This window comes from Hippopotamus amphibius, chromosome 4 (genome assembly GCF_030028045.1).
Source record: "Hippopotamus amphibius kiboko isolate mHipAmp2 chromosome 4, mHipAmp2.hap2, whole genome shotgun sequence".
Lineage (NCBI taxonomy): Eukaryota > Metazoa > Chordata > Mammalia > Artiodactyla > Hippopotamidae > Hippopotamus > Hippopotamus amphibius.
In genome coordinates, this window is record NC_080189.1 from 178666009 (window position 1) to 178679518 (window position 13510).

The following is a 13510-nucleotide window of genomic DNA, read 5'->3' on the forward strand; positions in this document are numbered from 1 at the left end:
CCCCACAGGAACCCAGCTACAGGCTGCGGGGACCTGAGCCTGCACTGGAGGGCTGGTGTCAGCCAGCCAAGCGTCCCCCTACTCAAAACACCGGGGGACCCAGACTGCACTCCCCCCGGACTCTGGCCTGGGAGCTACGTAGATGGGGCTTCCAACCAGCGGGGGGCTTAAAGTGTGGGAGCTGGCGGCAGCCTGGACACCAGACCCTGGGCACCCCAGGTGCCAGCAGGAGTCACAGGCTGGGCTGTGTGGGCCACCCTGCCTTCCTGATGCGCTCCCCTCCTCCATGAGGAGGCCCTTTGTTAGTCTAAATTAGCTGCGAGAACCAGGACTTCCGCCTCTCCTCTAAAGGATGAACAACAGTTCACACAATCTTCAAAATTCGTTCTTGAAGTACATAAAGTCAGCATCAATAGCTCCATTTTACAGATGGGGAACGTTAAGTCCCAAGAGTCAAAGCAATTTGCCCAAGGCCACAAAGCTGGTGGACGCTGGGCTCAGAGCACAGCACTGGGCTTGAGCCTGCCCTGCCCAGTCCCGGGGACACCTGCTCTCCTGAAAATGGAGACGTGAACACCAGCTGGAGACCAAGAAGTCCAGGTGGGCAGAGGCCCTGGGAACACAGACTCCAGGGCACGAGATCTTTTGTGGACCCAGCGCTCTTTGGAGCAGAGCGTGCTGGAGGCTCAGGTGGTCTCAGAAAAGGTGGCACTGGGGACACCAATTTACACTGGACTTTTCCAGAAGCGGGGAGAGCCACCAACCCCTAGGGATGCTTTCTCCAGGCACAGGGCGGAAGGTTAAGTGTGGGCTTAGGAGTCAGAGGCCAGAGGCCACTCAGGAGCAGTGTGCCCTGCCTGAACACGTCACTCCCATCTCGCCATGCCTCGCTTCCTTCACGCTTCACATGGTGGTGACGATGCCTGCATGGCAGTGATGATGGCTGCTGGGTGTCTAGGGACAGCTAAGTGAAACACCCTGGGACTCCCCTTGTGGTCCAGCGGTAAAGAATCCGCCTTCCAACGCGGGGGATGCAGGTTTGATCCCTGGTCGAGGAACTGAGATCCCACATGCCACACCACAGGGCAACTAAGCCTGTGTGACAAGTTCGGAGCCCGAGTGCCGCCACTAGAGAGCCCATGTGCTCTGGAGCCCGCATGCCACAACCAAAGAGAAGCCTGTGCACCGCAACAAAGATCCTGCATGCCGCAACTGGACCCGACGCAGCCAAAAATAAAAAATAAATAATAAATAAATAAATAAAATAAAAACACCCTAACTGCCTTTTGGCACAGTTCCGGGCACACAGTGGGTGGTCAACACGTGGCATCTAGAGTAATAATTATTATTCCTTATCATCACTAGGATTAGTGCTGTTACTGTCGTTGCTTTGGTGACAAGCCCCACGGGAGGGGCTCTGAGCGCGTCTCAGAGGGCAGAAGTGGAAACACCGGCTGGTGGAACACGACGGGCACAGCCACCCCTTCCTCTTTTCTCCCCCCCGAGCACCGGATGCCCACCTACTACTCAGGTGGCCGCGAGGTCTGGTGGTTGGGAATGGTCCGGGTTTCCGGGGACCGTCTTGGTTTAGGCCTGTGGTCACGGCATAATTATTGACAGTGTCCTCACGCACTCCTCCCGCGTCCTGTCACAGCTGCGTACAAGCCGAGCATCTCTGACAGCGAGGACCCCCGGGGCCCAGCACACGGCAGCCCAGAGCCGATTTCCCCAGAAACCTTCCTCGTAGAAGCTTCCAGAAAGCCCAGGGCTCCTGCCGCAGCATCACAGGCCCACCACCCTCCAGACGCCCTGCCCTCTAGCCGTGAGGAGCAGATGGCAGACGCCCATACCTTTTGGAATCCAGTTGGCTCCCCTGGAGAAATCGGCGTCTGTTATTTTAGGGAAGGAGAGGAAAAGGGGGGAAGAAAAAGAAGTTAAGTGAGTGAAACTTAAATCCCAGCAGAGCCTGTAATGGAATATTCATTTTGTCAGGGGAGTGTTTCTTTAAAACTTCTGGTCATCTGGACAGGCTGAACCAGCAGGTGATTCATTTTAATGAGCTTTTTAACGCACTTCGGGCCCAGGTGGGATCCTGTCTGGGAAGGCCTGGACCAAGGCCACGGGCGCGCTGACCTGGCTGGGGCTGGGCTGACACCTAGTGGCCGATGCAGCTGTTTTGGGGCCAGGAAAGCTGGAGCCCCAAAGCTTGGAGTCTGAGGTCTGAGGGCTAAAAGGGCTGCAGGAGGCCATCCGCCACCCTCCTCCAGTTAACCTCCGTGCCTCAGTTTCCCTATCAGTTGTCAGGGGATAATAACAGTACCTCATTTATATGGCTGTATAGAGGACATAGCATTTAATAAAGGCTGTTCGTTTAGCTATTATTATTGTTTTGTGTGAGACCCGGGGGCCCCTAGGGGGAAGGTGCTTCCTCAATGTCACAAAGCAAGTTAGCGGAGGAGGGGCCTAGATCCCGGGGTCCTAGCCCCCACTCCAGCATTCCCTCTGTCGTGCCTCCGGCACAAGGGTGTGTTTGATGCTGGCCTTGCCCCCTTATTAGCCATGCGAACTTGGGTGAGTTTTTTCACTCCTCCGAGTCTCATCCCTGCTCTGCAGGCTGAAGATGCAATGACTCTGGAGAAGGGCTGCTGTAAGCACAGAATGGGATGGTGTACATAAAGGTGTCAAGTTGGTAAGCAGCAAATCTGTCGTCACTGGAGCTCCAGCCTCACTGGGTGGCAGGATGGCCAAATGACAAATTGCAAGTCAAGTGCCTTAGGACCCATGAGCCTCTGTCTCCTCTCTCTGAGTGGCCCCCTCAGCCTGGTCCGTGGAGGCATGGGACAGAGCGGATGCGGGCCCAGCTATGTCTCCCCAGAGCCTGGGACCCGTGCATCCTTTGCACCTACCAGCAGGTGGCTGAAGTCCTTGAGTTTGGACTTGTAGAGCATCCACCGGTAGCGCAGATCCTCCAGCTCATCCGAGGACCCCCTTGCCGGCTGGAGACGAAGGAGGTTTTCAAAGAGATGCTGACCTTCTGGTACCCGAGCCTCCAGCTCCTAGAGGGAAGACAGGGTCATGTGTGTCTTCCCAATGCCTGAGGAGGCCCCACCTGGTTGATAAGGAGGAGCCAATCAAATTTCACTTGAGAGGCAGTCAACAGAACACATAAAGTGAGAATCCCATCTGTGCAAATGGAAGTCAAAGGCCGGGAGTTGCTCTCTGGAATGTTATAGAAGGGACTCCTGCATGAAAGAGGAACTGATGTGCTGACCTCCATGGTCACTTCTAGCTCTGGCATTCTAGAACTGAGTCCTCTAGAGGGCTTGACGCAAGATAATCATTATAAAGTCTACCACTGTTGAACATGTCTTTCTGTTGGCATTTTTACCCCTGGCAGAGTGATGCTGGGACTGGGCAGATTTTTCTACCAAAACACCACAGTGTGCAGGATTTTCCTGGTGGCACAGTGGTTAAGAATCCACCTGCCAATGCAGGGGACATGGGTTTGATCCCTGGTCTGGGAAGACCCCACATGCCGTGGAGCAACTAAGCCCATGCACCACAACTACTGAGCCAGTGCTCTAGAGCCCATGAGCCACAACTGCTGAGCCCATGCACTGCAGCTGCTGAAGCCTGTGTGCCTAGAGCCCATGCTCCACAACAAGAGAAGCCACCGCAGTGAGAAGCCCGAGCACCACAACGAAAAATATCCCCCGCTCGCCACAACTAGAGAAAGCCCGTGTGCAGCAATGAAGACCCAATGCAGCCAAAAATAAACAATAAAAAATAAATAAATAAATAAATAAATAGGGAATTAGTAGTAAAGTGGAAGATGGGTTAAAAAAAAGTATTCAGAAAACAATACAAAAAAACAGAAGGATGAAAAAATATACTAGAGAGGGTAAATGATGCAGTGAGAAGAAATAACATGTTTAAATGGCATCTCAGAAGGTGAGGAGAAAGAGAACAAAGCAGAGGCCATATTTTGAGAGATAACGTCGGAGATTTTTCCAGAAAGAACCTAGACCACCGATTTAAGAATCCAGGTGAATCTCAAGCAAGAAAAGTAAAAAGAAATCCAAACCCTAATGTATCATGGTAAAATCTCAGAAAAATAAGGAAAAAGAGAGGTTGGCTGGGGCCTGATTGAGAAAGGCCATGTGTGATAAACTTGGGAGGTTGAATGCTATACCGAAAGGTTTTCGCTACGGGGTGGACAAGGTCAGATATAGGATTCTGAAGGATCACTCTGGCTACAGAATGAGCCATTACTCAGATAGGGACCCAACAGGAAGCAGGGAGGCCAGCTTGGAGGCTATTGTCATAGTCAAGGTCAAGAATGACAAATGCCTAGATGAAGACAGTGGTGGTGAGGGGAAGACAAACAACAAAAATTCGGGAGGTGGAGTCAAGAAGGCCTTGGCCATGGCTTCCCTGGTGGCGCAGTGGTTGAGAATCCACCTGCCAATGCAGGGGACACGGGTTTGATCCCTGCTCCAGGAAGAGCCCACATGCCACGGAGCAACTAAGTCCGTGTGCCACAACTACTGAGCCTGTGCTCTAGAGCCCGTGAGCCACAACTATTGAGCCCATGTGCTGCAGCTACTGAAGCCCACATGCCCAGAGCCCGTGCTCCGCAACAAGAGAAGCCACGGCAATGAGGAGCCTGCACACCACAACGAAGAGTAGCCCCCACTCACTGCAACTAAAGAAAGCCTGCGCACACCAAAAAAGACCCAACACAGCCAATAAAATAAATAAATAAATAAATAAAATTTATTAAAAAAAAAAGAAGGCCTTGGCCACGAATTCGATGTGGGAGAGAAGGAGAAAGATTTGTGGTAGGTGGTTATCCCTCCGGCCCCTGCCATATCCTTGCCTTTTGCAACACGACCTTGCAACACTTTCCATCGAGAGGCAGAATCTATTTTCTCTCCCCTTGAGTTGGCGCTGGCCTTGTGACTTTCTTTGTCCAACAGATTGCAGGGGAAATGATGCTGTGCTGGTTCCTAGCCTAGGCCTGAAAAGGCCTCGCACGCTCTCACTCGCTCTCGCAGACCCTGCCTCTGCTCTGGGAAGCCCAGGCTGCCCTGCAGGAGGATAAGATGTGTGGTCCAGGGACTTCCCTGGTGGTCCAGTGGCTGAGAATCCATCTTGCAATGCAGGGGACGCTGGTTCCATCCCTGGTTGAAGAACTAAGATCCCACATGCTGCAGGGCAACTAAGCCCGCTCATTGCAACTACTGACCCTGTACGCCACAACTAGAGAGAAGCCCATGCACCACAATGAAAAGCCCGAGTGCCACAACGAAAGATCCTGAGTGCTGCAACGAAGACCTGATGCAGCCAAAAAAATAAGTAAATAAATATTTTTTAAAAAATCTGGCTACGAACTTGGTCTGGTAAAAAAACAATTATTTAGGGACTTCCCTGGTGGCACAGTGGATAAGATTCCATGTTCCCAACGCAGGGGGCCTGGGTTCAGTTGCTGGTCAGAGAACTCGATCCCACATGCATGCCGCAACTAAGAGTTTGCATGCTGCAACTTAGGAGCCTGCCTGCCGCAACTAAGACCCAGCACAACCAACCAAATAAATAAATAAATATTTTTAAAATTATTTAAAAAAAAAAGAGAGATGTGTAGTCCATCTCATGCTCATCTCGAATAGCCTACCAATCTCTAGAACTACAGCCACTTGCCGGTCTACAAATAAGGGCGCCCAGCCAAGATCAGAAGCACTGCCGGGCTGACCTCGGCCTAAATTGCCAAACTTCAGAATCATGAATTAAATGAACAGTTGTTCTCTTAAGCTACAAACTGGTGGAATGGCTTGTTACATAGTGAGAGTTAACTGACAAAAGAATTGTGATTAGTGGTTATATTTTCCAAGTTGGGGAATACAGCAGCAGGCTGAATGAATGGGTGAGTGAATGGATGGATGGTTCTTCTAAAATATTTGAGGCAAAAAGTTTAAAAACTATTATTTATACACAGGCCAGATCAGCTCACTAGCTAGGTATATTCTCCCGTTTTTGAGAACTCCCTGGAGACAAACACATCCCTGGGGGCAAATCCTCCGGAAAAGGGGCTTTTCCTTGGGAACAAACCTGCAATTTTGTTTCTCTGGTTCTCAGGTCCTTGGTGGTGGCAGTTCTCAGGGCGATGATTCTAACCAGCTTGGAATTTTCCACCTGCAACCAGTGCTCAAAGTTCCTCAGGAGCTGGGAGAAATCTTCACGGCTACCTTCTTCCTCCTGGAGTACATTTGCCTGCAGCAATGCACAGCATGACCAAAGCATCAGAGTTTCTGAAAACAGCCCACTGGCCACGTGTCCTGGGGATTCCATGTGAGCAGAGGGATGGGCTGAGGATGCCCAAACGGTGATAAGAGACACCTAGGGGGCAGGGGGAGGAGGGGGGAGGAGGAATGCATCTCTACTCAATGTTTAGGGGCCAAGGACATCCCTCACTATCACCTCCCTGGGCTCCTGGACGCAGCCAGTATCATCCCTTACCCTGGTGAGGGTCTATAACAGTGGTCACCTTCTGCCACTTTTGTCCCCCTCCAGGCTATGCAGCCAGAGTGATCTGTCTAAAATGCAAGTCCACCCAGCTGAGCCTCACTTATGCACTGTAGTGGCTTTGTTACCGAGTCCAAGCTCACTCTGCTCGCTGCACGACAGGCCAATGAATCGGTGACGAGGTGTTGAGGCAAGGAATACAACTTAATTCGGAAAGCCGGCAGACTGAGAAGATGACAGACTAGTGTCTGTCAAAAAACCATCTTATCGGGGTCTGGATGCCAATTTCTTTTATAGAATCAGAGAAGGAGAGGCAGGGAAGTAAAGTAAAAAGGGTTATCAGTTTTGCAAAACATCTCCTGGAATGACTAGCCCTGGAGAAGGGATGTGTTAGTTTCACAGGTGGGTAGGGTTTTCCGAGGCAGGCCATGGTATATGCTTAAAGCAACGGAAAGCAACGGTTAAAGTCAAAGAAACAGATCCAATTTAGCTCTTCCCTGTTACAGCTTCTCACACTCCCTGATGTGACCTGAGAGCCTCAGATACTCCGGCTCTGCCTGGCCCTGCAGCCTGTGTCCCATGCCCCATCCTCTGAGTCGGGGCCCACAGACATCTCGGCCCCTGACGCCGGTGCTCTCTCCCTGGAGTCTTTGCACACACAGACTCCTCTGCGAGGGACGCACCCCCTCCACTCCTCTCCTTGACTCCCACTCAGCCATGAGGATCCCCTTGACATTTCCTCTCTCCCTGGAGGGCTTCGCTACCCCAGGGCACATCACTCTGCAGCAGGCTGCCATAGCACCTGGTCCCTCTGCCTCCATGAATGGCACGTTCTGTAAACCCTTATTCTATTGCCTCATGGGTCCCACTTCCTTGCTCCTCAAAATGTGCTCTGAGGCCCGGCAGCCTAAGCATCGCCTGGGAGCTTGTAGAAATGCAGAGTGACAGGCCCCAGCCTAGATCTTCTGAATCAGAATCTGCATTTTAATACAATCCAAAGGCACATGACAATCTGAAAAGCTCTGGGCTGGATTCTACTTTCTCTGAGGGTTAGAAGTGTCCCTGTTTTATTGACCGCTGTGTCCCGGCTCCAAGCACAGTGCCCGGAACATAGTAAGTGCTTTCTGAATGGGAATGAAAGAATGAATGAATGAACGTGTTGTCTTTGAAGAACAAGGAATGGATTTCTTTTCAACATGGTTCCATTTTTTAAAGCCAGTCAAGGGAAGGGATGGGTGATACGATGTGGTTAGGTTAGTGCTTTTTACAAAATACAGTTTAGGGCACAAAAAATTCCCATCTTGTGTGCTTTCAGTTTGCAACTAGGAGCCAGTAGGAAGCTTCCAATGCTGACACTCTCCTCCCTGCAAGGGCAGTAGCCGGGGTTTCTGAAGGTGAGGGCCTGTCTGCTCAAGAGATGCCTGGGACCTTCCCCAGTGGGGACCCCTGGGTCTGGGGTCTCAGAGTCCTTCTGTCCAGTGGCATAAGGAGTGCCCATGCCACCGCCAGGCAGGCTCACGTGAGACAAGACGTGGTCTCAGGAGTCCTAAGCTGAGTGTGTGGCTCCAGGCAGGGAGGGGGCTTTGCTGAGACCTTCCCACCATCAACTGACTCCGGATCTGATCCCTCCCCAGAAGCCCCACTAGAAGGACTCACCTGACGGTGATGTCGGGACATAAGATTTGTGGGGATGATGAGAAACCCAGTCTTTGGGATGTCGTTGGTGAAAATCATTTTCTTCCCTGAATCCACTTCTGTCCTCTGCAGCTGCTGGTTTCTGATGAGGCTGAGAAGAAAAATCAGCCCAGTCGACATGGTGATGGCATGAGGACTCCCCAGGTCACAGGAGAAGTAACAGAATTGGGGCACCTGGTGGTGGGACTTCTGGTCTTCACCAGGCTGTGCCTGTCCTTCAGGTTTGTCAGAACCTCCCCAGGGCACCTACATCTCCAGTTTCCTGCTCGAGACTCACAGTACTATCATCAAGGTGCATAAACCCATTGATGCAGGTGAGGTCCAAGACAGAAGGGGCTGGAGGATAATTCTCAAGCTGGGATATTTCCCTGCTCTTACCGCCCCTACTTAGAACTGCCTGGAGATGCCTGGAGGCACCTGATACTGCACCTGGCACACAGCAGAACCCCAGCCATCTGTTCTAGGAGCAGGTCTGAGCACTCCCTGGATGGAAAGGGAGGTTGTCTGAGAACAGGCTCAGAGCTGGGAGGCCCTCTCACCTCAGCAGGCTTTCCTCCAGCAGCCTGAGGGCCCTGCATGACTCCATCAGCTCCTCCAGCTCCTCCTGGACCACAGCAGCCCCCTCTGGAGAAGACTTCTCCATCACCAGCTGGCCGTGCGCTTTGATCAGGGGCAGCTGGGCCTCCTTCTCTGAGAATTCGGCCAGCAGCCTCTGAAGGGGACATACACACACACACACACACACACACACACACACACACACACACACAGAGTAAGGTTCTGAGGAAGGGGGTCTCTGCTCCCCAGTATGAGAGCACTGGCCCTCCCGAACCTGCTTTTTGGGATACAGGGGAGAGAATAAGCAGCCCTACGGGGAGATCCATCTTACCTCGATCTCGACCTTTCGGGACTGGGCATCGCTTGGACCTGTGTCCCCACGGTGGGCCTCCAGCTTCTGCGTGAGCACGGAGACCCACTGCCGCAGCTCCAGCAGCTTGTGGCTGAAGGTGCAATGTTCCCTCACACTCTGCCGGCACTCGTCCACGAGGTCCTGCAGCACAGCCCCAGAGAGCCCAGGCTGAGACCTCACCCTGCAGGACTCCCAGCTCTGCCTGAGCCCTGGGGCAAGGTAGCCCCCAGGGCTCCCCACCCAGCAAGGAACACAAGAGGTTGGTCTTCTCTTCTGCACAGTGCAAGGAATTTACCCCAGGAAGACCAACTCTGGTTTAAAGTGCCTCCAAGCCTGTCTTATTGTGATGGAAAGTACCAGGTCTGGGTGAGGGTGTGGTCAATGAGAGCTCTCGTCCAGCACGGGTGTGGGGGTACACTGGTACAACCACTTGGGAAAACTGCAGGTCAGTATCTACTAAAACTGAACACAAGCCTCCCTATGACCCAACCATGTCATTCCTGAGTGTAATCCAACAGATGTGAACGCATCTTCACCAAAGGCACGTGTGTGCTGTTGCTTGTGAGAGCGCCAAACTGGGAACTACCCAAGCGCCCATCAACGGTAGATGGATAAATGCGCTGAAGTACATTCACACGACGGAATATTTCACTGCAGCAGGAATAAGTAATCTACACAATAATCTAGTGCAAAACTATGGATGGATTTATAACCATCACGTGATCTAGAAGCCAGACACGAAAGATTCTGACTCTACTGAAGTAACATACAAAATTAGGCAAACCCAATGCCTTGTGAAGTTGAAGGTTAGGGTTACCTTCAGGTGTGAGGAGTAGGCTGTGACCGGAGGAGGCACAAGGGCAAGTGTTATCCTGTGTCATGACCTAGGTGCTGGTAACTGAGACATGTTCAGTTTTTAAAAACGCATCAAGCTTCACACTTAGATGTTCACTTTTCTGTATATGATTATACTTTGATAAAAAGTGTTTTCAATGGTCTTGCTGTGTTTCCTCTCCCCTGGGTCAACGGTGGCTCAGCTCTCTGAGGCTGGGACCTTGTTCGTCTCTGTCTCCACAAAAGGTGGGTGCTGCATCCGGCAGAGTAACCATTCTCTGTCCTCCTAGTCACCTAGCCTGGGACCCTCGAAGCCTCTCTCTCTCAGCCCACCATAGGCCAGTCAGACACCAGGGTCTATGGTTCCCTCTCTTGCTGTGATTCTCAGCTCAAGTCCTTGTGATTCTTTGCCGGGCCACCATAGGCCCTGCCTTCCTGCACTCCAGACACTGGCTGACACCACTGGCTGCCACTAGGAGCTGGGGACTTCCCTGCATTGTCACTACCACTGTCCCCTCCTGACCCCTGTGCATCACACCCAATGCCTTCAATGGCCACCCCCCTTACTCAGTGGGGTACGTGCCCCTCAAGGGGACAGGAAGATCACCTGGGCTATGGGGGAAGGACTTATTTAAACTTACTAGACTTAAAAAGCACTGAGCACCAAAATAATAAAAGAGGGGCAATATTTCTTTGAAGAAGCTTTTAAACAATAAATAAAGAAGTATGAGAAAATAGGAATATTGCCATTTTGCAACCCTTATGATGCTCAGCTAATGCTTCTTCTAATTATTACAATGATCCATTAGCTCATCACTTGGATGTAGGCATGAAAGCTGCTGCCTCTGTGGGCTCTGCGGGCCCCTGAAGCACAAGGACAGTGATTCCTACCTATTCCTCTACTTCCCCGGCAGCCCCAATCTTGAGACCACAGGCTGCTAATTAATTAAATGAACTCATCTAGACCTTATACCTCGTTTAAGACCAACAAAGCAGAGTTGCTCCACATCCCAGAAGGTTTTCTCCTGTCCTACTGATGTCCACAAAGATGAAAAACCTGTTTATCATGACCTGAGCTTGGAATCTGATTCCAATAATCTCATCACTGGAGGCATCTGTGGCTGTTTAGGAAAGCGGGTACATTCTGACCTCCACCTTATGTCTTTGGTCATCTTGGAGCACTTACTTCATTGAAAGGCATTATTTTATTTTTTTTTGATTGAAGTATAGTTGATTTACAATGTTTCAGGTGCACAGCAAAGTGATTCCGTTAAATCTGTATCTCTATCATCTATCTATCATCTACCTATCATCTATCGATCTATCTATCTATATTCTTTTTCAGATTCTTTGTCATTATAGGTTATTATAAGGCCTTATTTTATTATAATTACTCTCCTTTTATTTCTCTTTTTGATAATAGAAAAAGCATTATATTAAATTTTAAAATTGTGTGGGTAACTTATACTGTCTATGAATTTCAGGACTGCAAAGAAGATGTCAGGAATATTTGTTATTAAAATAGGGCACACAGGGTCCGCGAGGGTGGAGAACCCTGCCTTAGACTAGTGTTCTTGAGCCATGGCTGCCTGAGAGCTGCCTTTGCCTGCCTGGGGCACTTGTTACAAATGCAGACCCAGGACTCCATTTAAATCAGTATCACAGTGAGGCTGGAGCCTGCATTTCCACTTGTTTTCAGACCAGTTTTGAAGAAGTCATCCCACTACCCACACCCACTTGCGGTCCCACCACCAAAGGGGCATCAGTCCTGCGCAGCCACCAGAAAGGTCCAGGTGGCCACTAGAGGGCATTGCAGATAGGGATCACGGCCACCAGGACCCACCTTTCAACCTGGCATTAACGCAGTGAACGTGACGGGGGCTGCTGTGTGTGTGCAGCCTGGTCTGTGCTTTGGCCTCCTGGCACATGTGGAATTGTATGTTTAACATGTGGAGCTGTATGTTTAGCATGTGGAATTGTATGTTTAGCATGTGGAATTGTATATTTAACATGTGGAATGGTATGTTTAATATGTGGGATTGTATGTTTTACTTGTTGCTGACTCGGTGTCCATCTACCCGCCAGAACTTAAACCCAGCAGAGAGGGGCCTCAGCTGTCCTGCTCATGCTGCCTCCAACCTTAGAGCCCAGAACACTGCCTGGCATACAGGAGGTGCTCAATAGTTGCTGAATGAATGAGGAAGGAAAGAAAGGAAGGGAGAAAGAAAAAGAAGGGTTGGAAGGAATGAAGGAAGAAAAGAGGGAAAAAGTCCCCAGGAGTGTGGGATGGATTCCAGGGACCTGGTCTCTGTCCCGGCACAGACCCTCCACTGGCCCCTTACCTCCAGAGACCTCTGCAGGGCCTGGTGGTCAGCAGAAAGCTGGTCCATTCTGTGCTGGTGGTTAGGGTTCCCCTGGATGAGAGGCCTCATGGCCTCCATCTGCACCCCCAGGTCCAGCCCCTCCTCCTGCAGCCCCTGCAGGAGAGGAAGGAATGAATGGACCACCCTTCCTGCTTCTCCTCGGGGAAGCTGATCAGAGCGGGGGCTCTGAGTGGGAGAGACTGGGAGGGTCCAGGGACTGCAGGACTCCCCCATTCCATCCGCTGCACCATATGGCTGTCTGATGGGCCCACTCTCAGGACTGGTGAGAATTTTTAAAATGAGATGAAAATATTCTGAGACACCGTGAAAATAAACTGCTAAAGACCAGAAGGCATCTCTAGGGGACAAACTCACATCTGGACTCATACTTGATGACCGCCTCTTGTTATGAAGAATTACATCCCAGCTTTAGTTTTAAAGTCCCAAATGCATCATTTTTAATACCTTCCAAAGAACACCCCCAGTTATGTACGAGCTGTGCCTGGGTTTTAAAAAGATAATTGTTGTTTCATCTGCATTTCAAAAACGAGCAAGCTCCTCATCCAGCCAACAATTATTTGTGTACAGCCTACGTACAGTCCACGTGTTTTCAAGCATTTATTCTTAATCCCCAAATCATTTATTTAACTGAAGGCCTCTGGACGCATTAGGAACACTTAGCAAAGCAACTTTAAAAACAAACATCTGTGTTAGACTTTGGAACCACGCAGTAAGCAAACGACAGCCTATCATTTCATTAGGCTCAAGGATCAGCCGTTTGGAGGTGCTAAAGGCCTTGCCGAGGCCAGAAACCATCAGGTATATCAGCAGAGATTCGTTTGAGATGAAAGGTCAGATCTCCAGGGAGGGTGTAAATCTCTGGCTCGGGCTGGCTGCTGCTGTGCTGGTTACTGTTACTGCAGAGGGGCTGCTTCTAGGCGCAGCTGAGCATCTGAGTAGAGGTGACTCAGGCCCGACAGACTTCTTACCTGCAACCTTGAAAGCTTGGCCTGTTTCGCAGGAAGGTCCCGCTGAAGCCCATTCTCAGCTTCCACCCTGATTTGGAGGTCTGAAAGTCTTCTCTGCAGGGGCTCAAAAGCCTCCCCGAAATCTTTGTGTTGAGCGAGTGAGCTCTACGGAGACAAAACAGGCAGCACACAAATCAATTTTCCTCTCGGGCTCCCTG

The 13510-nt window shown here is 50.8% G+C and overlaps 1 protein-coding gene across 3 annotated transcripts in view; it reads right to left on the reverse strand.

Moving 5' to 3' along the window:
- SYNE3 (spectrin repeat containing nuclear envelope family member 3) overlaps positions 1–13510 on the reverse strand; it is a 94392-nt gene that overhangs the window by 13809 nt on the left and 67073 nt on the right. For all 3 annotated transcript variants that reach the window (XM_057732606.1, XM_057732604.1, XM_057732607.1), the window contains exons 10-17: positions 13314–13457; positions 12304–12438; positions 9107–9268; positions 8757–8929; positions 8179–8308; positions 6109–6270; positions 2907–3056; positions 1851–1889 (exon numbers count right to left, since the gene is read on the reverse strand). In XM_057732606.1, the coding sequence (XP_057588589.1) occupies positions 1851–1889; positions 2907–3056; positions 6109–6270; positions 8179–8308; positions 8757–8929; positions 9107–9268; positions 12304–12438; positions 13314–13457 (1095 nt within the window). The remainder of the gene's footprint in view (positions 1–1850; positions 1890–2906; positions 3057–6108; positions 6271–8178; positions 8309–8756; positions 8930–9106; positions 9269–12303; positions 12439–13313; positions 13458–13510) is intronic.